This window comes from Lagenorhynchus albirostris, chromosome 6 (assembly GCF_949774975.1).
Source record: "Lagenorhynchus albirostris chromosome 6, mLagAlb1.1, whole genome shotgun sequence".
NCBI classification, from domain to species: Eukaryota; Metazoa; Chordata; class Mammalia; order Artiodactyla; family Delphinidae; genus Lagenorhynchus; species Lagenorhynchus albirostris.
This window is the reverse complement of record NC_083100.1, coordinates 28088078-28112658: the sequence shown is the minus strand read 5'-3', so window position 1 is coordinate 28112658 and position 24581 is coordinate 28088078. Positions and strand designations below refer to the sequence as shown.

At 41.1% G+C, this 24581-nt stretch overlaps 2 protein-coding genes across 4 annotated transcripts; both read right to left on the bottom strand.

Moving 5' to 3' along the window:
• Positions 1 to 930: 930 nt before the first annotated feature.
• On the bottom strand, positions 931 to 4111 carry LOC132521665 (gamma-crystallin A-like). Of its 3 annotated transcripts, none has more exons than XM_060151319.1 (3): positions 4103 to 4111; positions 2774 to 3042; positions 931 to 1102 (listed from the first exon to the last, which is right to left on the bottom strand). In XM_060151319.1, exons 1-3 carry the CDS (start codon positions 4109 to 4111, stop codon positions 931 to 933), a joined length of 450 nt encoding a protein of 149 aa, XP_060007302.1. The 3 variants fall into 3 exon arrangements, with proteins under 3 accessions (XP_060007302.1, XP_060007303.1, XP_060007304.1); XM_060151320.1 differs by having other exon boundaries at positions 931 to 1107; positions 2800 to 3042; XM_060151321.1 differs by having other exon boundaries at positions 931 to 1111; positions 2804 to 3042.
• A 720-nt stretch (positions 4112 to 4831) lies between these two features.
• On the bottom strand, positions 4832 to 23362 carry C6H2orf80 (chromosome 6 C2orf80 homolog). Its single transcript, XM_060151318.1, has 8 exons — positions 23275 to 23362; positions 21211 to 21292; positions 19168 to 19250; positions 17770 to 17857; positions 17310 to 17381; positions 11355 to 11442; positions 10945 to 11066; positions 4832 to 5281 (listed from the first exon to the last, which is right to left on the bottom strand). The coding sequence occupies exons 1-7, from the start codon at positions 23313 to 23315 to the stop codon at positions 10981 to 10983; spliced, it is 540 nt and encodes a 179-aa protein (XP_060007301.1). The 5' UTR covers positions 23316 to 23362; the 3' UTR covers positions 4832 to 5281; positions 10945 to 10980.
• Positions 23363 to 24581: the final 1219 nt, after the last annotated feature.

Sequence of the window (24581 nt, the reverse complement as noted above, 5' to 3'; positions counted from 1 at the left end):
TCTTTCCCCAGCTTTTCATCATAGTTATCCTGGAAATTAGTGAGACAGGAATTTATTATTGCCTGTAGTTTTCAATAAGGCAATTTAGGCACAGAGAATAAGAAATGACTTGCTCGAAGAGATAAGCTAGGAAGTGGAGTAACCAACCGTCCTAGTTTACCTGAGACTGAGGGGCATTTTATTAGTAAGTAGCAGAGGCAGGATAACAACTCAGGCCCTTTAACTCTTTTTTTAAAAAATTAATTAATTAATTAATTTTTGGCTGAGTTGGGTCTTTGTTGCTGTGCACGGGCTTTCTCTGGTTGCAACGAGCCCCAGGTCCTTTAACTCTTAATTTAACACTTCTCCTCCCAGATGACCTCATCATGCGTACTTGACCTTCTCTACTTTGGGAATTCCGCTTAAAACTTCTCTTTTCACTCAGCTTTTCTTGACTAATCTTATCTGAAACTTCAGCTGCCCTAACCTCTCCAGCAATCCTTTGTCTTTGGTATCCCAGCCACAACTGGTTCTATATTTTCTCCTGTATATGGGTTTCATAGTTTTTCATTATGTTTCTTTCCTCTCTTCCTCAGATCGTGGGTCATAGAGGCAGACAGTGTTTCTCCCTCCTTCCCGTGACATGAGTGGGGACTTCATAATTACTGCTGCCTGACCAGCAGGAAGTAAGTAGACATTCAAGACACTTGACCTTCAGGGTCAGATAAGTTGCCAAGGGTCACCATTTATTAAAATTCAGTTATCATTTAAGATGAACAGGAATCACTTAGTGCCAGGAACACAATCTGTATATTTAGTGCAACTCTATGTGGATTATAATAAGGAAAACACAGCCTAGTACAAATCGATGATGCATCTCAGAGAGCCGACTTTGGCATCCAGGCCTCCCCGGTCATGGTAGCTCCTTTAGTCCCCTGGCCTCAGCAAGTACTACCACCCCTGGTAGTTGGGCATCTCGCAGAGGACCCACCAGCCCTCCAGCATGTGGAGTGAGTGGAGCTCATTGAGCTGGAAGTGGTCATGCATGCAGGAGCAGTCCTCTGTGAGCTCGGACACCAGGCCTCCGTAGCCATGTCTCTCATACAGCTTTATCCTGTGAGAGCTAGTCTGTTGTGACAATAAACCAAAGATGAAAAGTAAGTTGTGGGCATCCTTGATGTCAGTAAAAGTGACTCAATCAGCCTGCAGCTTCATGAAGCAGGGTTTTCAAACCATCCTGTCATATATGTATCCTTTCCTTACATGGTTGTTCTAACAAATTAGGGAGAGTATTAAAATAAAACTGACCTGACCAGGGGTCTATCCTGTGGAAGAAACAAGAATTGAAATAAAGTCAATAAAAGGGATTCCTTTCTAAAAAAAAAAACAACTGTCACAACTGTATTTGTTGAGTCTGCAGAGAGGATTTTAACTCCCTTTACCATTATGACTGTGTATCACTGAATCCTATCAAACTTGGTTTTGGTTTTTTTGTTTTTTTTTGTATTTTTTTTGATTGGAGTATAATTGCTTTACAATGTTGTGTTAGTTTCTGCTGTAGAAAAAAGTGAATCAACTATATGTATACATATATCCCCTCCCTCCTGAGCCTCTCTCCCCCCGCCATCCCAGCCCTCTAGGTCATCACAGAGCACTGAGCTGAGCTCCTCAAGCTTGTTTTTAAATATTTTTATTTTGGAATTTATTTATTTTTGGCTGTGTTGGGTCTTCATTGCTGCGCGAGGGCTTTCTCTAGTTGCGGTGAGCAGGGGCACCTCTAGGCATGCGGGCTTCAGTAGTTGTGGCACGTGGGCTCAGTAGTTGTGGCTCAAGGGCTCTAGAGCGCAAGCTCAGTAGTTGGGTTTAATGGCTCTGCAGCATGTGGGATCTTCCCAGACCAGGGCTAGAACCCGTGTCCCCTGCATTGGCAGGCAGATTCTCAACCACTGCGCCACCAGGGAAGCCCCTCAAGCTTGTTTTTCAGTCACTTTTGTACTCATCATGTACAACAATTCATATTTACGCTGAGTCCACATGTCCAACATTTTGCCAAGTCACTTGTAAGTTGAGTTTCTTGCCTCAAAGAAATTTCTATCTTATTTGTACCTCTTTTTGCATCTGCAAATTTCTGCAGCCGAATTTTGGTTTCACTTCTTGAATCTGCTTGTCATGACACATAATTTGGTGTCATCAGAATGTAGAAATACAAATTCCACATGATTAAAAAACATTAAGCAGCATTTTGGTGAGGACCATGTCCCATGAAATCCTAATTAATGATCTTTTTCTGACCCTTGTAAAAAACTAGTTGATAATGACTGCTGAATACAAGGAGCCACCTGCAAGCGAAACATACTGTTCTAGTTTCTAGATCCGTAGGTCATAAAGAAGGTATTGAAAATAATCGCCAATACAGTCAGAATACATTATACTTATGTTGTTCTCCCATAGTCTGTCAGTGTTCATTAAGAAATAATGATCTAGATAGATTTTTTTCTTTACTGAACAAGGTAGTTTTTATTTAGAAATTAGGGATCAGCTAGATACTTCCAAATTCAACTTTAGAAGCTATATTGTTGTGATTTCTTGTGCCTAAAAACAATCTGCCCATTTTTAATGCTTTATTGAAATGAGTTTTAATGTTTCCATATGAGAGCGTAGTAAAGGCAATCAATTTTTTGTTAAATGCTTGAGAGTTGGGCTTTGCTATTTCACCGTGAACACTAGTCCTAAGCTGAAACAAACTGACTTTTATGAACAGGAATTTATGGCCATGGATCAGTGATGCTTTCACATGAGTCGTGTTGAACTAAGACTCATGTAAGGAATTGTGTGGCAGGGGTGGACGGAGTCGTTGAGGCCCATCCACTGCTGGTAGTTGGGGTAGTCGCCACGCCACAGGAAGTACTGGTGGCCCTGGTAGTTGGGGCGCTCGTAGAGCATCCAGCAGCTGCTGTCCACCCGGATGGAGTTGCAGCGGCTGACGTAGGGCTGCAGGTTGGGGCAGTCGCTGCTGCACTCGTAGCAGCGGCCCTGGAAGCCCCAGTCCTCGTAGACGGTGATCTGCAGGTGGAAAGCAAGGTGACAGCAGGGAGTCAGCTGGGAGGTACATCCCCCCCACCCCACAGTAGACACCCAGCAGACACGCTGTGGCGTATGTTTATGTAGGAAAAAAAAGATTATAACAGTGTATGTATAAGCCCAAATGTCAATCATGGTTATCAATGAATGGCAAGATTATAGGTCTTAATTTTATGTTTTTATTTCTCCTTTTTGTTGTTTTCAATTGCTTTAATTTGTTGTTATATAAATATATATTACTTTCATGAGATGAAAAAATAAAATCAATTTGTAAATGTATAACTTTGAGTTACTGGTGAAAAGCAGCAAATTTTGTAAATAGCCACATTTTGTCTTGAGGTTAAACACTTCTCCTTGGGCTAAAAAGCAAGAGGTCTCCCAAGACTCTCTGAGACGCTCCAGGAGTAGGAAAATATACAGAATCCTCCCATTCCCCTCTCCCCTCAACCCAGCTTCTAGGGATGCTTTTTGTTTTCAAAACTAGCATCATGTGGACCTAGAGTCTGTCATACAGAGTGAAGTAAGTCAGAAAGAGAAAAACAAATACCGTATGCTAACACATATATATGGAATCTAAAAAAAAAAAAGAAAAGAAAAAAATTGTTCTGAAGAACCTAGGGGCAGGACAGGAATAAAGACGCAGACATAGAGAATGGACTTGAGGACACGGTGGGGGGGGGGAAGGGTAAACTGGGACAAAGTGAGAGAGAGGCATGAACATATATACACTACCAAATGTAAAACAGATAGCTAGTGGGAAGCAGCCACATAGCACAGGGAGATCAGCTTGGTGCTTTGTGACCACCTAGAGGGGTGGGATAGGGAGGGTGGGAGGGAGATGCAAGAGGGAGGAGGTATGGGGATGTATGTATATGTATAGCTGATTCACTTTGTTATACAGCAGAAACTAACACACCATTGTAAAGCAATTATGCTTCAATAAAGATGTTAAAAAAAAAAAAAAACTAGCATCGTGATCTTCCTGAGTTTTCCCTCCCCGAAGCAACACTGTTTCATAGGACCCAGGTGACTGCTTGAAAGCTTTTCCCATCGCTGCCAACCTATTGATTTAGAAGCGCTCTTCAGATATTCAGGGGTAGAGGATGACCCCAATCCCCAACTCATCCCGTGTGTATGTAGAAAGATGAAATCAAACACCTTCATGGTTCATGACCCAGGGAAGGACATCCACCTACAGCTGGCAATATGTCCACAATGCATTTGTAAAAGTCCTCAGGCAGCATGTAAAGAACATGTGCAGATGCTAAGAGGAGAGAAATTAATAGCCACAAAGAAAAAGTGTTCCCCTGCAAGTAGCAGAGCTAGACAAAAGAAAACTGGGCAGAGTCCTATGAAGTTAGACAGTATACCCAGGGACCAGAGGATATACTTAATGTGGCAGGTGTACTGGTAAACTTCAGTTACAGCGGTAATTGAACCAGTGTGGGAAAGGCTGCATTGGTCTCCCCAGCTACAAAACCACATCGGAATACACCACCATTTTCAGCAAAAGTCAACAAATCACACACCAGTTTTGGCGCATGTTAAAGAAAACTGTTCTGCAGAAAGGTGACACATCAAAACCATAAGGTGGTGTAATTTATACTTACATTCATTTGGTCAAATTGTTACAACATGTATTTATAAGCTCAACTATGTGCCTAATCAGAATTTTGGAAATGTGTTGAAAGACCAGATCATTTTCATTTCCTAGTAGTCCTTATATTCTACTGAAAGAAAGCCTGGACCTGTTTTTCTTTTAAGGCTTTATTGAAATGAGTTTAAATATTTCCATGTGAGAACATAGTAAGGGCAATTGATGACAGGTTAATTTAATTTGGATTGAAACTTTGGAAAATTGCCTCCTACTCCACCATTCTGAAATGTTCAGTGCTAAACATTTGTAAAATGTCCTACAAAGCCAGTCTGCTCTGACACAGAAATAGTATATATTCTCCAAATCCTCCAACCAACAATCTTCTAGTCATAATGAAGTAGCATAAGATACATACTTGTTTTTTTAACCACAATATGGCCAAACAATGTGATTCTAAGAAAGCTCAACACCCGAAAAAACACTTCAATGCACTTTGTATCAAAAGCTAATTGCAAAGAAAAATATGCCAGCAAGAGTTGCAATTTTAAGATGATGCAGAGACTTTTCTTCTCCCAGAGAATTTATTACGAACTCCCATGGTGCAATTCCAAGTTTCTAAGTGACCTGTAGAATAAAAAGATAATTTTTGTATCAAGCACATCAATTTAACATGGACACAGATATTAGCTTTCAATCTATAGGGAGTTAAGGTCAAATATCAGATACCAAATTACTGACAAAGATGAATTAAAATAAAAGTGGGTGCAAAAGAATTTCCATGGAATTTTTCTCAGACATTTGGAAATTGAGTTATATTTCTCAATTAAATACAATATATGATCCCACACAGGGAAAAATATATAAAAAAGGACAGTATTGGTCAATTGACAAAATTGATACCTATATGGTAAAGTATCAATGTTAAATTTTCTGAAGTTGATAACCATCCTGTAGTTAAATATTTAAGAGAGTGACTTTATTCTTAGGAAATACACTCTGAAGTATATAGGGGTAAAGTGATATGGTGTATATAACTTCAGATGGCTTAGAAAAAGTTTTATATACTCAGTATAAAATATATACTGAGGGGCTTCCCTGGTGGCACAGTGGTTGAGAGTCCGCCTGCCGATGCAGGGGACCTGGGTTCATGCCCCGGTCCGGGAAGATCCCACATGCCACAGAGCAGCTGGGCCCGTGAGCCATGGCCGCTAAGCCTGCGCGTCCGGAGCCTGTGCTCCACAACGGGAGAGGCCACAACAGTAAGAGGCCCGCGTACCGCAAAAATAAATAAATAAATAAAATAAAATATATACTGAGAGAAAGAGAAACAAAGAGAGAAGAGGATAAAAGAGTGGGACAGAGACAGACAGAGAAAAATGGTAAAGATAATGAAGCAAGATGTTATGGTAACAATTAGCAAATGTGAGTAAAATGTATATGAGAGCTCTTTGTACTATTTTTGCAACTTTTCTCTAAGCTCGAAATTGTTTCCAAATTAAAAAATATAATAAAAATAATACTTCTTTTCACTAACCATGACCAAAGCAAATCATTTCTTTGCCCCTCAGCAGTTGTGTATTGTGCCTGCACCATACTATGTTGAATTTCTTATCTATTGCCTTGAATTTAAACTTATATTGCCCTCTTTCCATTTCTGATAGAGAAGTGTTAGTCTCCAACTATGAAAATGGCATCATTGATTTCTCTCTGCAATTCTAATAGTTTTTACCTCACATAGTTGGATGTTCTGTTGTTCTATGCGCACATGTTATGGATTGTTATGTCTTCTTGGAGAATTGACCCCTTTATCATTATGTAATGCCCTTCTTTATCCCTAATAACTTTCCTTGCTTCTAAGTCAGCTTTGTCTGAAATTAATATAGCTAATTTTCTTTTTTAAATTAGTTCTAGCGTGATTTATTGTTCTCCATCCATTTACTTTTTTTTTTTTTTTTTGCTGTGCTGTGCAGCTCGCAAGATCTTAGTTCCCTGACCAGGGATTGAACCCAGGCCACCTCAGTCAAAGCACCAAATCCTAACCACTGGACTGCCAGGGAATTCCCTACATCCATTTACTTTTAATCTATATATGTCTTTATGTTAAGAGGGTGCCTTATAGGCACCATATAATTGGGTCTTGTTTTTTGATCCACTCTGACAATTTCTGTCTTTTTTTTCTTCTTCATAATTGTATTATGAAAATTTTCATACAGAAACATTGAAAGAATTGTGCAATGAAGATACATATGCCCACCACCTGGATTCTGCAGTTAAGAGTTTGCTACATATATGCATAACTGAATCTCTTTGCTGTACACTAACACAACATTGTAAATCAGCTGTACTTCAATTAAAAAAAAAGTTTGCCATATTTGCTATATTTTCTTTAACATACATCTTTAACACATCTGCAGTGATGGGGATGCTCTGTGCTGTCCAGATACAGTAGTCTGTGGCTATTGAGTTCTGTCTTTTAATTGGTGCATTTAGACCTTTGATGATCAAAATGATTATTGATATAGTTGAATTAATATCTTTCTTAGTTGTTAATGTTTTCTATTTGTTGCCCTTGTTCTTTGTTCTTATTTGTCTTTCACTCTTTTTCTGCCTTTCCAAGGATATGGCATTGCTCATACCCACTTTGACTAATAAATGAGCTACTAATACCAAAAGAAATCTTGAAAACTGTTTTCTAGAATACCTGGATTGTTAAAAAATAATTTCTCTTTTTCCCTTATTGAAGAAATTCAGTGACTGGAACCGAAATTTCTGAATAAGGCATTGATATCTTGCAGTTAAAAAAAAAGTTCATCAGCTAAAAGACATGATACAGTATCCATAAGCCACAAAAGAAAAGACTAAGAAGCTTAAACATATAAATGAAAAATTTCTTCAAACAATAAACTGTGAAAGTGTATTTTTCATACATTTAATAAACTATTTAATTTATTTATTTGTTATTTCTAACAAACTAGATGGATGTGCATGTATGTATATGTACATGTATGGCAAATATTTGAATTGAAAATTATTAATAGTTGTTATTTCTGAGGAGTAGGACAAGGATATGGGAAAGTGAGGATTCTTTTACTTTTCATTATCTATATTTTGTACTTTTGAAATTTTTACTGTAAGCATGTATTACTATTATAGTTGAAAAACTACTTTACAACCCGATCAAAAAATGGGCGGAAGAACTAAATAGACATTTCTCCAAAGAAGACATACAGATGGCCAAGAGGCACATGAAAAGGTGCTCAACATCACTAATTATTAGAGAAATGCAAATCAAAACTACAACGAGGTGTCACCTCACACCGGTCAGAATGGCCATCATCAAAAAATCTACAAACAATAAATGCTGGAGAGGGTGCAAAGAAAAGGGAACCCTCTTGCACTGTTGATAGGAATGTAAATTGATACAGCCACTTTGGAGAACAGTATGGAGGTTCCTTAAAAAAACTAAAAATAGAATTACCAAATAACCCAGCAATCCCACTACTGGGCATATACCTGGAGAAAACCATAATTCAAAAAGACACATGCACCCCAATGTTCATTGCAGCACTATTTACAATAGCCAGGTCATGGAAGCAACCTAAGTGTCCGTAGATTGATGAATGGATAAAGAAGATGTGGTACATATATACAATGGCATGTTACTCAGCCATAAAAAGGAATGAAATTGGGTCATTTGGAGAGATGTGGATGGACCTAGAGACTGTCATACAGAGTGAAGTAAGTCAGAAAGAGAAAGACAAATACCATATATTAACGCATATATGTGGAATCTAGAAAAATGGTACAGATGAACCGGTTTGCAAGGCAGAAATAGAGACACAGACATAGAGAACAAACGTATGGACACCAAGCGGGGAAAGGAGGTATGGGATGAATTGGGAGATTGGGATTGACATATACATACTAATATGTATATAATAGATAGTTAATGAGAACCTGCTGTGTAGCGCAGGGAACTCTATTTAGTGCCCTTTGGTGACCTAAATGGGAAGGAAATCCAAAAAAGAGGGGATATATGTATACATATGGCTGATTCACTTTGCTGTACAATAGAAACTAACACAACATTGTAAAGCAACTATACCCCAATAAAAATTTTAAAAAAAGAAAAAGAAAAACTACTTTATTAAGTACATTCCTCAAGAGTTGGAAGAGATGCCTAAAGTACACAAATAATAAAGCATGAAAAACCCTCACGAGTGTGGTTTCTGCTGTTTGATTGTCAAGAAGGGGCCTTATGAGAGGGATTCATGTCAGGATCTGATCCTATTACAAAATGGGCACTTATTCTTTTGACACTCCTGGGCTTAACAAGTATCGATTAGCCTATAGAAATGGTTGGTCCCTAAAACGAGCCTCTCAGGCAGTATGGGTAGGGCACAGTGGTTTGAAAGCACTCACCTAAGGACCATTCACTTACTGCCAATTCACTAATCAGTAATAATTACTGAATATTACTGCCTGCAAAGCATTTTATACACAGGTAGGAAATAATAAGGAAATAAAAGATCTGCTTCCATCAAGAAGCCAACAGTCTTCAACGGTTATGGAAAAAAACATACAAGGAATGAAATTATACGTTCAAAATAACATACCAATGAGCAATCTTGAGAGCCAGATTTTCAGTACATAGGTGCATAGATGAGCCTCAAGGGGCTATGAACCTCTGTCTCAGAGATCTGTTTTTTCATGATTAAGTTTAAGGTGTAGATTATCAGTGTATGTGTGGATGTGTGTGGATGTACGTATATGTTATTTCTGGAGTTATTACTGTTTTTTGATTTTCTGCTGTTTTACTTTCTAAAGCTTGCTATCCCCAAACTGACATCTTAAAAATTAACATCATCTTACTCAAAAAGATCTTAAGTAACAAAGATATAGTTCTAGAAAAGCTATACCTTCAAATCTCATTATAACAAAGACCTTTAAAAGAAAACTCAATATCATAAATATTTCCTAATAGCATGAGTTTTGTTACTAGAATAACACGTATTAAAGCCCTGATGTGACTAAAGATTTCAGGTAGTTCTTAAAGCATTTGCTATGATAAGGTTACATTTCTAATCAGTCAGTAGTTTGCCTCAGAAAATCTGAATAAACCCTGAGCCCTGTGTGACCCAGTCTATTCAGAGATTCACATTTTAAAAATGCATAGTATAGCAACCGAACTACATAAAAAGGAATTTCAGTTTTCACTTGTGTTTCTTGAAGCAAACCCAATTCATAACCCAGTGGTTCTGTTTTCAAAATTCCCCTTTCCCTTTCCTACCTTACAACCCTCCAGCTGACCCAGAGTCTCTCATTCAACAAAACCCTAAAACATCCCAGCCAGCCAGTCTGTACCACTTTTCTGATTCTTTCCCTGCTCAGCTTTGGTCTCTCTGACTTTTAAAATTTCCTTTTCACTTTGCACATTGCAATTGAGAACGCAGAGCTGGAACGGCAAAGAACCCTCCTTTCTTTCTCCTTACTTTCCAGCCCTGTCCATCTCTGACCATTCTCTGAATTCTGAAGCATAAATGTCAAAGGAATTAGATGGGCAGGGCAGAAGCAACAGAGATGCAAAACAGACAAAGATAAAATTTTCATTAGTGAGAAAGGGACCGAGAATAGGAACGTTTGACACAGATATTAATACAAATCCTCTCCTCAACACACTTATTTGAATCAACAGAATAATAGCTGATTAACTGTAGATAGTATTTCTCAAATGCTATAAAGATAATAATGGTCAATATTTATTTAGGATTTACTCTGTTCTCATCTCTCTCTTTTTTTTTTTTTTTTTTTTTTTTTTTTGCTGTACTCTGGCCTCTCACTGTTGTGGCCTCTCCCGTTGCAGAGCACAGGCTCCCGACGCACAGGCTCTGCGGCCATGGCTCACGGGCCCAGCTGCTCCGTGGCATGTGGGATCTTCCTGGACCGGGACACGAACCCGTGTCCCCTGCATCGGCAGGCAGACTCTCAACCACTGCACCACCAGGGAAGCCCTCTTTTTTTTTTTGTTCTAATCTCTTAACATGCATAATATCAGTTAATCATTTCAACGACCTTAAGAGATAAGTACCATTATTCTTCCCATTTTGCAGAGGAGGAGAGGTTAAGCAACTTGCCCAAAGTCATACAGCTGGTATATTATACAGCGGGCTTTAGTTTCAAACCCAGAGTATCTAACTCCCAAAGGCTAGACTTTTAGCCACAATATAAGTAAAGTACTCCCCAAACACCTGGTATCAGTTGGGTTCAGTTTGCATTTTTCGACCTACTTTGTTCTTTGGCTGTGTGTCCAAAGATAAATTATTTTATGGTTTCCATTCTGTGACATTTGCTTCCTTTGTAGAGCTGCTGATGGCATTTTGATTCGTTGCTCCCCTTCTTAACTTGACACCTAGAGACACATGTAGTCATCATGTCTGTATAAAAAGCATTTTTTAAAATGAGTCCACCTCAGTTTTACCTCCTTCCCTTCTAGGGTGCTTTGCTTCCATCACCAAAATTTCTGAGAAATGACTTCCCTGATTTCAATGATGGAGGGAAATCAAGTCATAAATGCTCCTGATTCTTTTAAATTCCACCAGACAGAAAGATGTTACCATAACAACTTTGACCTTACTTTGTAAGTACATCTCCTAGTTTTACTTAAATTTTTCTAAGCAATGGAAGTAAACAGGCTTACTCTGTTTGCGGGCATATTCTGCTGCTTTGGGTGCTGTTAACATGGCAAAAGGGTGCAAGGAGAGGTGGAAGGGTGGAGCTCTGGGAACCTGAAAAAAAAAACAGTTCTACTTTTAAAAGCTGCACCCACTTCGTGCTGTCCACAGCTGCTGGTTATAGCACTTGTTTCAGGGCTCGGCCTGTTTCCCCAACCCGCCGTCCTGACGCGTTACTAGCAGTTGAGGATCATGTTTCATGGGTCATGCACTTTCCCACGCTGCCTTTTGTTGCCGTTCTTTACCTAGAATGTTCTTTCACACAATGATGCTCTTCACATGGTTCCCTTTACCTGGAATAGCTTTTTCCTCCTCTTCTGCCTAGAGGCTCCTACTTTTCCTTTAAGATGTGGCTCATACATCACCTTTTCTGAGAAACTGACCCCGATGTCTCCCCACCTCCCCTCTCGGGCGCTGGCACCCCACCCCCCAATCCCATCCTAAGGCCAAATTATTGACTCACTCCTCTGTGAACTCAAAACACATCGTCACGTAGAACACCCCCAGTGTGCAATAGTTATAACCCGCTGTCTGCTCCATTGCACCGGAAACTTCCTCAAGGTTAGGACTGTCTGTCTCTTCAACCTTTCATTCATTCAACAAGTTTCCAGTGAGCACTACTGTGGGTCAGGCCCTGTTTTAGGAGCTGTGGTTGGTAAGACAGACAAGGTTCCTGCCTTTCCAGTGCTGAGTGAGGAGAAAAACCAATAAACTATTAGGCAATCAGGGTACCCACACACTGTGATAAGTTTAATCAACTAAACCAGAGAACGTGCTAGCAAGTTACTGGGCAACTGCCACCTCACACAGAAAGGACAGAAAATTTGGATTAAACAATAAATGAAGTCGTGCTGTCTTTATAGACAGGACAGCTTATAGCCACCTCAGCAGGGCACATCTAGATTTGACCTCAGCCTTTTATTCAAATGGCAAACATATTTATTGAGAGTTTGTGTCATATCCAGCATTGTAAAGAATTAAACATAAGCATGAATGGTGGCTTCTGACCTCAAGAAGCACGTAATCTATTCAGAAAGATGACCCTAAAACACAGAAAGTAATTACAAGGAGGCTTTGTATCTGTGTGGAGCAAGGGTGGCTATGATAACAGCCCTGCAGCGTGATACGTGCCACGTGTAAGAAAGAGAACCAGCTCGTATGGCATCCCTGATGCATTTTCTACCCTTAGAAGACTCAAGACAGGCTTTTGCAGTGGAATTCCCTGGTGGTCCAGTGGTTAGGACTTGGCACTTTCACTGCTGTGGCCTGGGTTCCAGGGAACTAAGATCCCACAAGCCGCGTGGCATGGCCAAAAAGAAAAAAAAAAAAAAAAGACAGGCTTTTCCCTGTCCACTGGAGAAGAGAGAACCCGAGGAGTTTAAAGTCACTTCCAGCTCACATGTTCTATGACTCCTGATAATCCGATGATTCATGCAAGCAATTAATATGGCTTCCTGCGTGGTTTACAAGAAAAATTATTTTTCAAGTAGGATGACATTGAAATCCTAAAGCTAGAGTTAATCATGTGCTCTTTTTTTACTTCAAAGTTCCTTACTGAGATCTTCAGTGTACCACACAGCTAGCAAGTGACAGAGCTGGGACTAGACACCAGTCTGTTGGCCTCTGAAGAGTTTGCTTTGGATGTAAGTCTGGATAGAGTGAAATGATGGATGGTCAGACACTAGGGTGTGGAAAGAAGAGATTCTGATGTTCTCTAGTTACCTGCCTTGGTCTTTTTCCTCTCTCTGTTACACCAGTTTTCACTCTCTCTGCCCCCCTTTCCTTTTCCCCTCTTTCTCTGTCAAAGGGAGCTGAAGAATATTTTTATTGTTTGCTTTATTTGTTGAAGGAAGATTTATGCTCCTTTTACTTCACCTATGCTCCTTTTACCCTCACTTGTGTGAAGTTCTTAGTTACATTTTTTTTCCCTATGGGTCCATGTTCCTCAGCAGAAAAATGGCTCCCTGTCAGCCCAAACCAGCTCCCTTATCGGGAGTAGAACGCGAAGCGTAACAGACTTGAACAATTCTGAGTCCAGGAGGCCTTTCTGTCACTAGGTGGCAGCAAATAGCCCTGAGGAAAGCCATCAAGCCCACACACAGTACCCATGTGGTACCAAAGTGGCCAATTCCAGCGGCCAGAAATGCTACATAATCTGATTAGTATTCAACAGCGCTTTAAGCTCTTGTGTGGGAAGGATTTTAGCTGTTGCTTAGGAGACATTTTATCCGAAGGAATCAAAAGCGATTCATATACACGCAGCAGTTAGAGAGGAACCTTTGTCAGTAACTTTTTTTTTTTTTGAACAACCACACCTCCTAGTTAAAACCATTTTTTTGAAGTTATGTTAAATCCCAAAGGACTGTTTTAAAATAGCTCTTACAATTTAATCTTTGAAATGCTCCGTTTCCATTAAGAGGTCCTGCTAATTTAAGATGTGGAGGGGGTGCCTGAGTAGAGCCGACGTGTAGCCACAGAGAGAGGCCTGAGCTGGCATCCTTGAGTCAGTGAGGAGCTTGTGAGGGCCACAGGGGTAGATGATCCTCAGATACTTATGTCTGTATCTCACATCATCTCATACCCTTTGTGAGAACTTGCTATCTAAAATAGGCAAGGTTTATAATGTATTAATAATACAATGGATGCTTGATGAGCTATTTAATTTTTGAATATTTAGAGAAATGGTTCTTAATTAGCTGTGATTTTGCCTCTTAGTGGACATTTGACAACGTTGAAAGACATTTTTAGTTGGCACATCACGGGGCAGGAGTGGGAAGCTATTGGCATCTAATGGGTAGAGGCCAGGGATGCTGCTAAACATCCCACAATGCACTGGACAGCCCTGACTCCACCCCCTACACACACAACAAAGAATTATCTGACCCAAAATGTTGAGAAGCCCTGATTTAGAGGAATATAGAGGAAATCAGATACACCCCCTTCCCCCTGGGTACCAGAACCTTAACCATAGCTATTATTTTGAGGTTACCATGTGCCAAGCACGAAGGACTTTACTGATACAACTCACCTCATTTCCCACAGAAACTCATCTTCTGGTCCCTGTTTTTACAAATGAAATCAAGGCTGATAGAGCTTAGATTAATCCTTGCCCAGGATTAATCTGCTGATAGCTGGTAGAGCTGGGGTTCGAACCCAGGCTACCTGGCTCTAGGATTCTCATGCTTAACCCTTACACAAATGGCCTGTCAAGTACAGGACACTCATATTCTGTAACAATAAACAAACTCAGGTCTTTGAAGGAAAGCCCCTGAAACCCAGTCCCCCTAAAACCAAGTTCCTCTGCTGAGTTATGATTAACCTCTCTATCCAAAACATTATTCTGTTTCTTGTCCAACACCTGTTCCCCTCAAGATTGAGGAGTATCAAAGAAAAGGGGGGACTGAAACCGAGCAGGACCCTGTGGAGCCCTCCTGGACACCAAAGCCTTTCCATGTCCCCCATTTTTTGTTTGTAGGAAAAAAGCATCAGACATTCCCTGAGTTCCAAAGGGCAGATTCAAACAGTTACCAATTAGGGGAGTGACTGAACGCAGAGAGAGAGCAGTAGTGCAGAGATGGGGGCTGGTCCTGGTTCCTCTTCAGGGGATGTGCATGGCAATCTGATACGTATCTCTGAGTTCTTCTATGGGAACTAAGGCTCCCACCCTGGTGGAGGAGGTCACTTCAGGCTGAGCACAAGCACACGGACCTCAGACTGGTTGGAACCAGAAGGCTGATGAATGAGATTCCCAGAACACCACCCAGTTACCTCATCACCAACCAATCAGAGGAGGGTTACATACTCTGCAGCCCTCCCCCCAAATTTTGCCTATAAAAACGTCTTCCCTGAAACCCATCAGGGAGCTCGGGTCTTTTGAGCCTACGCTGCCCCGTTCTCTTTGCTCAGCCCTGCAATAAACTTTGCTCTGCTCCAAACTTAGACGTTTCGGTCATTTGGTCTCACTGTGCATCAGGCATGTGAACTTCAGTTCGAGAACACCCCCTCTCTGAGGGTACGATTTGTTTCCCTGCAGAACTGGTCATTATGTAGTCTACCTGTACATCTGGACTTTTTGTTATTGGTAACTGATTGTGAAGACAGAGACTGTGAAGAACAGAGAAGGTGCTGAATAAAGGCTCTTTAATGAATGAATGAAAGGCCGGATGGATGGATAGAGACTGGCCAGCCCGCTCCTGTTCTGGCCCCTTTAATGAACCTGGCTCATCTGAGCTACTCTGACACCCATGTTTGCAAACCTTCTTGATGGATAACCCAGCTAAGACTGGAGGGGTTCACAGTGCCATTCCCTCCAGGATGTGATTTTCTGTATTTGCTCTCTGGCCACTTGAGCTGAGACCAACCAACCAGAGGTGCCTACGGCCTGCTCTAGACCTCTCCCAGGCACAGAAGATGAAGGGGGAGAAAACACAATGTCTGAAGCAGAGGAGCTTGGGCTCAGATATTTATATGTATGTGTTGGCGGGGAGGGTTTGAGGAAAGGGGAGAAGAGGGCAGCCTGGAAGGGAGAAAGCTGCAGAAAAAACAAACAGGAATGAAGCAGCATGGTTTGCTTGTCTCTGTAAGAACACAGAAGAGCTGGGCTTTCTTTAAAAGCCAAGAACAGCTTGGGTCTCTGAGGAGCACTGAGTCTGGTGTGGCTTATACCTCAGCCAAGGTAGAACGTCAGCTCCAAGATATGAGATCCATGAGAAAGTCATCTTTTCTGACTCACCCACCCTTGTATCCCTGCACCTACAACTATATTGAATGAATGAGTGAGTGAATGAATGAATGGATAGAGTTGAAACCAGAGTGATCAGAGAGGAGGTGCTGATTTCCTCTGTAATCAAGGGAACTTGAGTCTCAGGACCAGGCCAGCTTACATACGGATTAAGGTGAGAGGGCCATTGGATTCAGTTACAACACTTCTGAGGAAATGCTCGACTCCTAAGCTGGCCCTGGTGGACTTTTTACTTTATAGGATCCCACTGTCTGCAGTATGGTCTGCAGGTAAGAGAACAAAGGATGCAGGAATTCCTGTGGCCGTAGCCCTGCCCCTGACCTCACCTCCCTTCCAAATCCTGGTGGGGGGCATTGAAAGCAGCTGTGTGAGTAGAAGTCCTCATGTGAGGGTGTGGGTTCTCCCTGCTTCCCTCCCTGACTCCCTCCCACTACGCATCCCTGCCAACCCCACCCCATCTGCCCTTTCTTCTTCCCTTTTCTAGAAGTATCTAAAGGGATCGGTAGTTCACCTCTAAATAGAAGCCCATATGTTAAATGTTTACTAAAGGTTCATACATTCATAAACAGCAAAACCTGAACTGACTGTAAAGATCATTCAGAATACTCCGTTTCTGTTTTTGTTTTTTTAAGATTAGTATACGGAAGCCCAAAGAAGGAAAGGGACCCAGTCAGAACTCACCCTGGGTCTCTGGACTCCCAGATCGTTAGTGCTTCTATTAGACTGACTTCCAAGTAGTCTTGTGGGCAGGAGAAATGTGGCAGCAGTAAACTAGATAATTTCTCATGAGAATGAATGTTGTAGATCTTGTCCTAGTGCTAGAAGTTACAGTACATCACACAAGAGGAGCGCTTGGACTTACCAGATCCACATTATGAAAGGTGTAAGTGAGAAATTCTGTTAGTCAGAGACAGAGGCAGAATCTAGACTCTAAGCCTGGTGCTCTATTGGCTGCCTCTGTTTGGCCTTCCATAAAATGCATTTGGTATTGTGAATATAGTCCTCTACCTAAGGAAAGCATCTTACATTTATTACCCAAGTAAGATATGGCTACATCTGGTTTTATCCATCATGATATAAAACTGTTATTTCATGCCTGGAAATGCAACATTATGAATTCATAAAATAAAGAAATTCTCTCTAAAAATCCCTTATATTGATAGTCTCAGGTCGTCCCTACCTTGGTAGCACCAGAATTGGTAGAAGAATCAGCTCCATAAATTTTAAAGACTTCCTCAATTGGGATGCTGTTCTGTTAAACAACAACGACAATAACAAAGATGTATTATCATACCATGGCTTTTCTTTTATTACAAAACAAAGCTATTATAGCTCCCATATATCCAGTACCATGCCTGGAGACCGTGGGCACCAAATAAATGTCTTCTAAACAAATGGATAAATCAGAGTATCCTAATATCTATTATCTATGTGTTATTTTTTCCCCTTAAATAAATGTTCTCACAATACAATATAGAAGTCAATCTTTTTATTAATCTTTAAAAATAAAAATTTAATATTAGTAAATTCTACATATTTAGAAACATTGGTTGAAAAAGTAAAATAAATATTCATTAATATGAAAATGCACATTGTAGATACAAAATCCCCATGTATGCCAATAATGTTCTTTTCCTTACCATTAAGATTCCAGCATAAGACGATAAAATCATTGCTTCTCGTTCTCTGTGGTTTGGATATATGGGTCTACCCCGAAATGGCATTTTCCTAAGGGGGAATATGAATAAATAAGAATGGAGGGTTTATTCTTGTTTTGTTTGACACCTGCTAAGGTTGTGACAATAAGTAATAAGTAATTACCAATGGCTGTGTGCTTTGCCATTCACAAAATTGATATGATTAATCCATCATCAGTAAAGTGTACACTTTGAATTTTGAATCATCCAACAGTGGTGACGAATTTGCCCTCATCTATCCACATTTCCGCAGCTATCAAATCCTGGCGGACTGGCCACTATGGTGGAAAATTGTGGTTTCACCAACCTATATCCTTTCCCCTTCTTGTGGCAGTTTGCTTGGGGGTAACTGCCTTAACCCCCTGTAAGCCTGTAACTTCCAGGGAAGCTGATGACGCCCCTAGATTCCAAGGATGGAAAACACACTGTGGCCTAAATTAGCTAGCACCCCCCAGATAAGTCAGAGCAAACAGCCATTGAGACACAATTCTGTGATTTTTAAAAAGTCCATTCTCCCCTGGCCTGAATGTTGTGATAAAGTGGGCTGAAACTAGGCATAGCGTCCATGCAGAGGAAATAGCCAAGAGGTAGATCCTGATGACCTGGTTTGAATTTTGAATTAAGCCATGCCTAATGAGGACCTAGCCGTGGACTTTCCAGATACAGAGGCAATAAATCTCTCCTCCCTCTCTCCTTTTTAAAATTTATTTATTTTTTTGCTTAAGTCCGTTTAAACCGGATTTTCTGCTTATTACAACTAAATACTGATACAACCATTCAGCACCAGGTGTGTGTTCTAAAGTCACAGAGCAGAAAAAACAGCTGGCCTCCAGGACAAGCGATTCAATCCTGGCCTCATTAGTTGCATGTTCTTCCTAACTGAGTGGGTCTGCTCGGCACACATGGGAGAAGATGCCCATAATCCCGGCAAGGATTCAAACTGTGGTGATTCAAGCTGCTCAGCTCAGGTGCACATCTGGTTAAATGCTGAAGAAGTTGCGTTTAATAGTTCTTAGGAAAAGATTGCAGCCTTACCCACAGAACTGATCTTTTTTTAAAAAAAGTCAAGGCATGTACACAATAAAGCAGTTTTATTTCTAAGGCAGAACGTTCTATGCAAGAAAGATCTGCATCTGACAGAAACCAACTCACAGAGATGCAAAATATGTAAGCATGTATATGACTTCCTCGAATCGACAACTGTGAGGGTTTCTTCAGGTTTCTAGTTGGAGGGGGATACGTACCCCATAGTATTTTCAAATCTGAGTGCCTTGTGGTGAACTTCCTCTGTCATTACTCACAGTTAAAAAAAAAAGAAAGAAAAAAAACTATTCAACTTACACTTTTTCCCACTCCAGCCAAGTTAAGTCTTCTGAGTGATCCAGCCACTGCAGAGCAACATTGATGGCCAAGTCATAGTGTGCCTGGAAGCAGGAAGCACAGACAGCAAAGGAATGGGCTGAGACATTGGCCGCAGCACGTGCTAGGCACAATGACAATGGCACTGCTAAGCCTATTCTACTCGTTTGTCATGTCCACAAAGGTGAGGATCACCAGCTGTGTCCAGTAACCTGATGCTTAGGCAGAAATAACTAGTGTTCTTCAGGCATTACATTTACCTCACACTAGAGCAGTGTGTGTGTGTGTGTGTGTGTGTGTGTGTGTGTGTGCGCACGCGCACACGCATGCGAGCCAGAAATGATAGATTCATGGAATACTAAACTGGAAATCAGGGAATCTGGGTTCAAATCTAGGTATTGCCAACAACTCATGGTACCATATCCTTGGGTTAGCAATTGCTGTTCTCTGGGCCACAGTTTCCTTGAATTTTAAAATAGAAAAAGAGGAAGATAGAGGAAGAGGGACACAGAGAACAATTTCTAATTCTGTGGAACATCAGAATTGAGTGCCCAGGGTCACAGGGGAGGTGGTGTGTCCATCTGAGGAGCTGGGGGAATCCCGGGAGGCTTCAGAGAGGAGGCATCAGTGGAGCTGGGGCTTGGGGAATGAGGAGAGTGTCTACAGGTGGAGAAGCAGCTCCCAGGAGGAGGGTCCAGCGGAAGCAGAGAACTGGAGGTAGACCAAGTGACTTTCTAAGAGTCTTAAATGCAGTAAAAAGCTGAGGACCAATTCCATGTTCATTCCTATCCTCCCCACTACCTTTTCCTGATAATTTCTAAGCGTCTTTGCCATTTGTCTATCAAAACATTCCTTTTCTTCTCCCCACCTCCAGCCCCAGTAAAAGGAAGGTCAGTTTTGTTTCTGTGTTTGTAGATGGGTTCCAAGGCTCTATGTAACTCTAACATTGTGTAAACAATGTAATTATAACAATGTAATTATTTCTTTCAGGGACTGAACCAAAGTGAAAAGGAAGGAAGGGAGGGAGGAAAGAAAGAGAAAGAAAGAAAGAAAGAAGAAAGAAAAGAAAGAAGGAAGGAAGGAAGGAAAGAAAGAAGAAAAGAAAGGAAGAAGGAAAGAAAGGAGGAAAGAAAGAAAGGAGGAAAGAAAGAAGGAAGGTAGGAAGGAAGGAAGGAAGGACCATGCTTACTTGTTGAAACCTAGTACAAAGATTGATGCCTGGACCAGCAGCCCTGACATCACCTGTTTGTTCATTAGAAATGCAAATTTCCAACCCCACCCCTGAACTCCTTAATCAAAACGGTCTTGTAATAAGACCTCATTAAAGTTTGAGAAGCACTTATCTAATTGATTTAATTTCTCCATTTAATATGTGCACAGAGAAGTAGTTTAGAACACCAAGCCTTAACTGCTCATTCAGCTCCAGAGAAATCAGCCAGGGAAGGGGAGGGGGCGGGGAGGGACAGGTAATTTCTTCTTCCTCATTAGTGCAAGAATAGTAAATGGGTAGCATAAAAAGCTGAGGGTTTACTAATCTCTTTTGGATTAGATCTTTACATAGCTTCCTTAATTTATGTGAAGTGAACTTTGATTACATAGTATGAATCTGAGTTTCAACATGTATAATATAATAAAAAAGGATTTTAGGATTATTCAATTATTTGGTTTTCTCCATAAATGGTAAAAAATTATATTTGAGAACTACACGACAGTTAATCTCGTCAACAAGCTTTTAACATCATGTCTGTCACATTTAATCTTGTACTCGTTTTGCTTTTAAATCTTTTCTCTCCTAATAGTAAATAAAGAGCAAAAGTCTCATGACTTTAATTTTCTCATTCTTCTTGCTTTCAGTTTAATGAGTAGAAGAGACCACATGGAGAATCCTAGGTTGAGAAGATGAGGAAGAGGACATTCTGGGGGGATCAAGATTAGCCTTGCTTGCGATAGATATTAGATCCCCGTTCTGTCCCCATAATACACGTATGACACAGATGTGACTCGTGGCAGCATGCCTTTCTTTACCATATCATCTAGAAAGGTGAGTTGCCTTCTTCCTTTGGGGTCAAATTCATTTTCCCGAAGTCTGATGCCAATATAATCTCCCCTTAAAAGCAAGAGAGCAGGATTGAACCAGCGGGAAAGACATGGGAGCACGGTCTGCAGAAGAACATTCCTTCCCCATCCCTCCCTCCTCCACCAAATACAAGCGAAGTCACCGATGGCTCTGGTAGCTGAGTTAATATTCATTTTGATTTAAACAGACATTCTGCTACCTTGCAGGTTTAAAGTGTCTAACCATCATGAACAAATCACATTTATTGTAAAATTAAACTCACATAGAACCGAATTTCTAGGAAAGCAGGGAGTATGATATATCCCCAAGGCAGAACAGATATTACAAAACCGAAAGGATTGAGACCCACTATTTAAAATAAAGATTCCCTTGCTGCCCTTGCTAAATTCAGGCAGGATGTCCAAAGTTGATAACTTCCAGATATATGATATTCCATACAGATGTGTTCTTTTGCCTGAAGGCTTTTTGCCCATTAGAATGCAAATACCGTTAGGAGGAGTTATGTGTAAAAACATATTAGTGATTCCACTTTAGTGTATCCTTATCAGATCATTTCCTAACGGACTTTTAATAAGGGGAGGGTAGAATAAGTGCCCTGGGAGGTGAATAGAAAGGAGTACTACCCTGGGAAAGTCAAGAAGAGGGAATGGATATAGGAAAAAGGACTCTGGGGTCTCCAAGGTCGATCTCACAATGTTACATGAGGACAGTTCTGTTTGTCAAGGTCTTTACCAAACACTTTGGGCAAGTTCCTACGCTGGGGATAAATTTGCTTTAGGGTTCCAAAAGCCCTTCTTCTGAGTCATTAAGCTATTCTAGATTGATAAAAGTTCTTGAAATTTTGCTTTGTAATTCCAAGACACTTTATTTAAAGTAGCCTAAATAGATTCTTTGGGTAAAATTAAACTATATATACATAAAAAATTATATTTATTTCAGTTTTGAAATTACAGTTCTTTGGATGAGATATGTAGAGGAACTGGCATTCCTAATCATGGCTTGTTCTTTATTATGTTGACCTCCAAACACATACATGTAAACATGTGTGAATTCATACATAGTTTATTGCAGCATTTCTTTTTTTTTTTTTTGCGGTACGCGGGCCTCTCACTGTTGTGGCCTCTCCCGTTGTGGAGCACAGGCTCCGGACGCGCAGGCTCAGCGGCCATGGCTCACGGACCCAGCCGTTCCGCGGCATGTGGGATCCTCCCAGACCAGGGCACGAATCCGTGTCCCCTGCATCGGCAGGCAGACTCTCAACCACTGCATCACCAGGGAAGCCCCTACTGCAGCATTTCTTAAAGAACTTGTTAAAAGATAATTATCTTAGTAGGCAGAGAAAGGACATTTAATGGAGACTATGATAAGATCTCTAATAAAAGGGTATTATTGTTGTGCCTATAATCATGAAATAGAACATAATAACCTTTTTCTCCTCTTTTTATATGGTCTGTGATTTTCACCAACCTCTTAACAAAGTACCAAGTCAAAGAAAAGCTACCACAGGAGGAAAAAAATTTCCATGGGAAAACTTAATGTTTTCTTTATGTGTTTAAAACAAAGTTCGGAGGGCAGAAAATGGAGATAAATTATTTAATCAATAAGCCTGACAACAGAAGAAGCAGAGTCTGCAATTTAAATGCTGGGCCCTTGGGTACATTTTTCCAGAAATCTCTCCTATATCTTTTACCAGTCGGGCCCTTTCAAAGGCATACCCTGCCCAGCACAGGCTGGGACTGTGGGCTCAGATCTTAGACTCTAGAATGCGAATGCCTCGGATGTGCATGCTGCTGGCAGAAGCATCCTCCCAAGAGGTTCAGCATCCTGCTTTGCACCACATGTGAGGCCTCTTGGGCAGGAGACAGAGGCCAGATCATCCGGCTTTCTCCTATAGCCCAGGAACAGATTCTTCCTTAGGTTTTTACCCCACTGCCAATATCCAGACCATCTATGACATAAACCCCGCCAAATGCTCAGTGCAGTAAATGTAAGTTATTCTCAATCAGACTTACAGGAGTTTTCTCATTTCCTTCTTTAGTAGCCTTCTTTCCATGATTAAAGGCTTATCCAGCTGAGCAGGTATCTGCAGCTACACTGCACCTGTTTTCCTTTGGAAAGACCCAGCCTCTCTGAACCTAGAAGCTACAGCAGCAAATCAGAGAGAATTTGAGTTAGGGATGCTATCACTCCTAATACCAGTCATGGAGTCCTAGGCTCTGGAAGGGATCCGAGAGTGTGCAGGCCTCTTATCCAGCAGGTTCCAGGTCAGAAAGCTGTGTGGAGGCCAGCGCACTGTACCTTGAGTTGATCTGACACCTCTTGTTCCTTCCACACTTTTCCAATATTCATCATTTACTTATTCTTACCATAACCTTGCAAGTATCGATACAACAGACACAGCTCATGTAATCGTGGATGAGACTAGCTAGACAGAAAAATCCAAGCAAAGATGGCTTGTGATCTGATTATGTTTGAGTTCTGTGTGCATTCAACATAGTGACTCTCCGTGAACCTACCTGGTTCCTGGCTCATGATGGAGGTTTCTATAGAACCCAGGTACAACTTGCTATGGCCAGCAGGTCCCAGTAAGAACGTGTGGTGATGGCAAAGGTGAGGCCATACCTTCAATTCTCAACCCCACATTGAACCAGAAATTGAAGTTCAGGTGATGGGGTCAAAGGGGGCCTGGAGTCACAAAAAGGACTTAATTTTAGAAATCATCACTATTGAATGGAGTGCCCAGGGAGAGGTATAAACGGGATATCAACTTTACCTGCAATGTTTTGTTTCTTAAAAAAGATTTAAAGCAAGTTGTAATGGTTAATTAATTTTATGTGTCAACTTGGCTGGGCTACTGTGCCCAGATATTTGGTCCAACATTATTCTGATTCTTTTTGTGAAGGTGTTTTCTGGATGAGATCAGCATTTAAATCAGTAGACTCTGAGTAAAGCAGATTACTCTCCATTATCTGGGTGGACCTCATCCAATCAGTTGAAGGCCTTAAAAGAACAAAGGCTGACCTTTCCTGCGCAAGAAGGAATTCTGCCAGCAGACTGCCTTCAGACTTGAATTGCAACTCTTTTCTTTTTTCTTTTTCTTTTTTTTTTTTTTTTGCGGTATGCGGGCCTCTCACTGCTGTGGCCTCTCCCGTTGCGGAGCACAGGCTCCGGACGTGCAGGCTCAGCAGCCATGGCTCACAGGCCCAGCTGCTCCGCGGCATGTGGGATCTTCCCGGACCGGGGCACGAACCCGTGTCCCCTGCATCAGCAGGCGGACTCTCCACCCCTGTGCCACCAGGGAAGCCCTAGAAACTTTTTT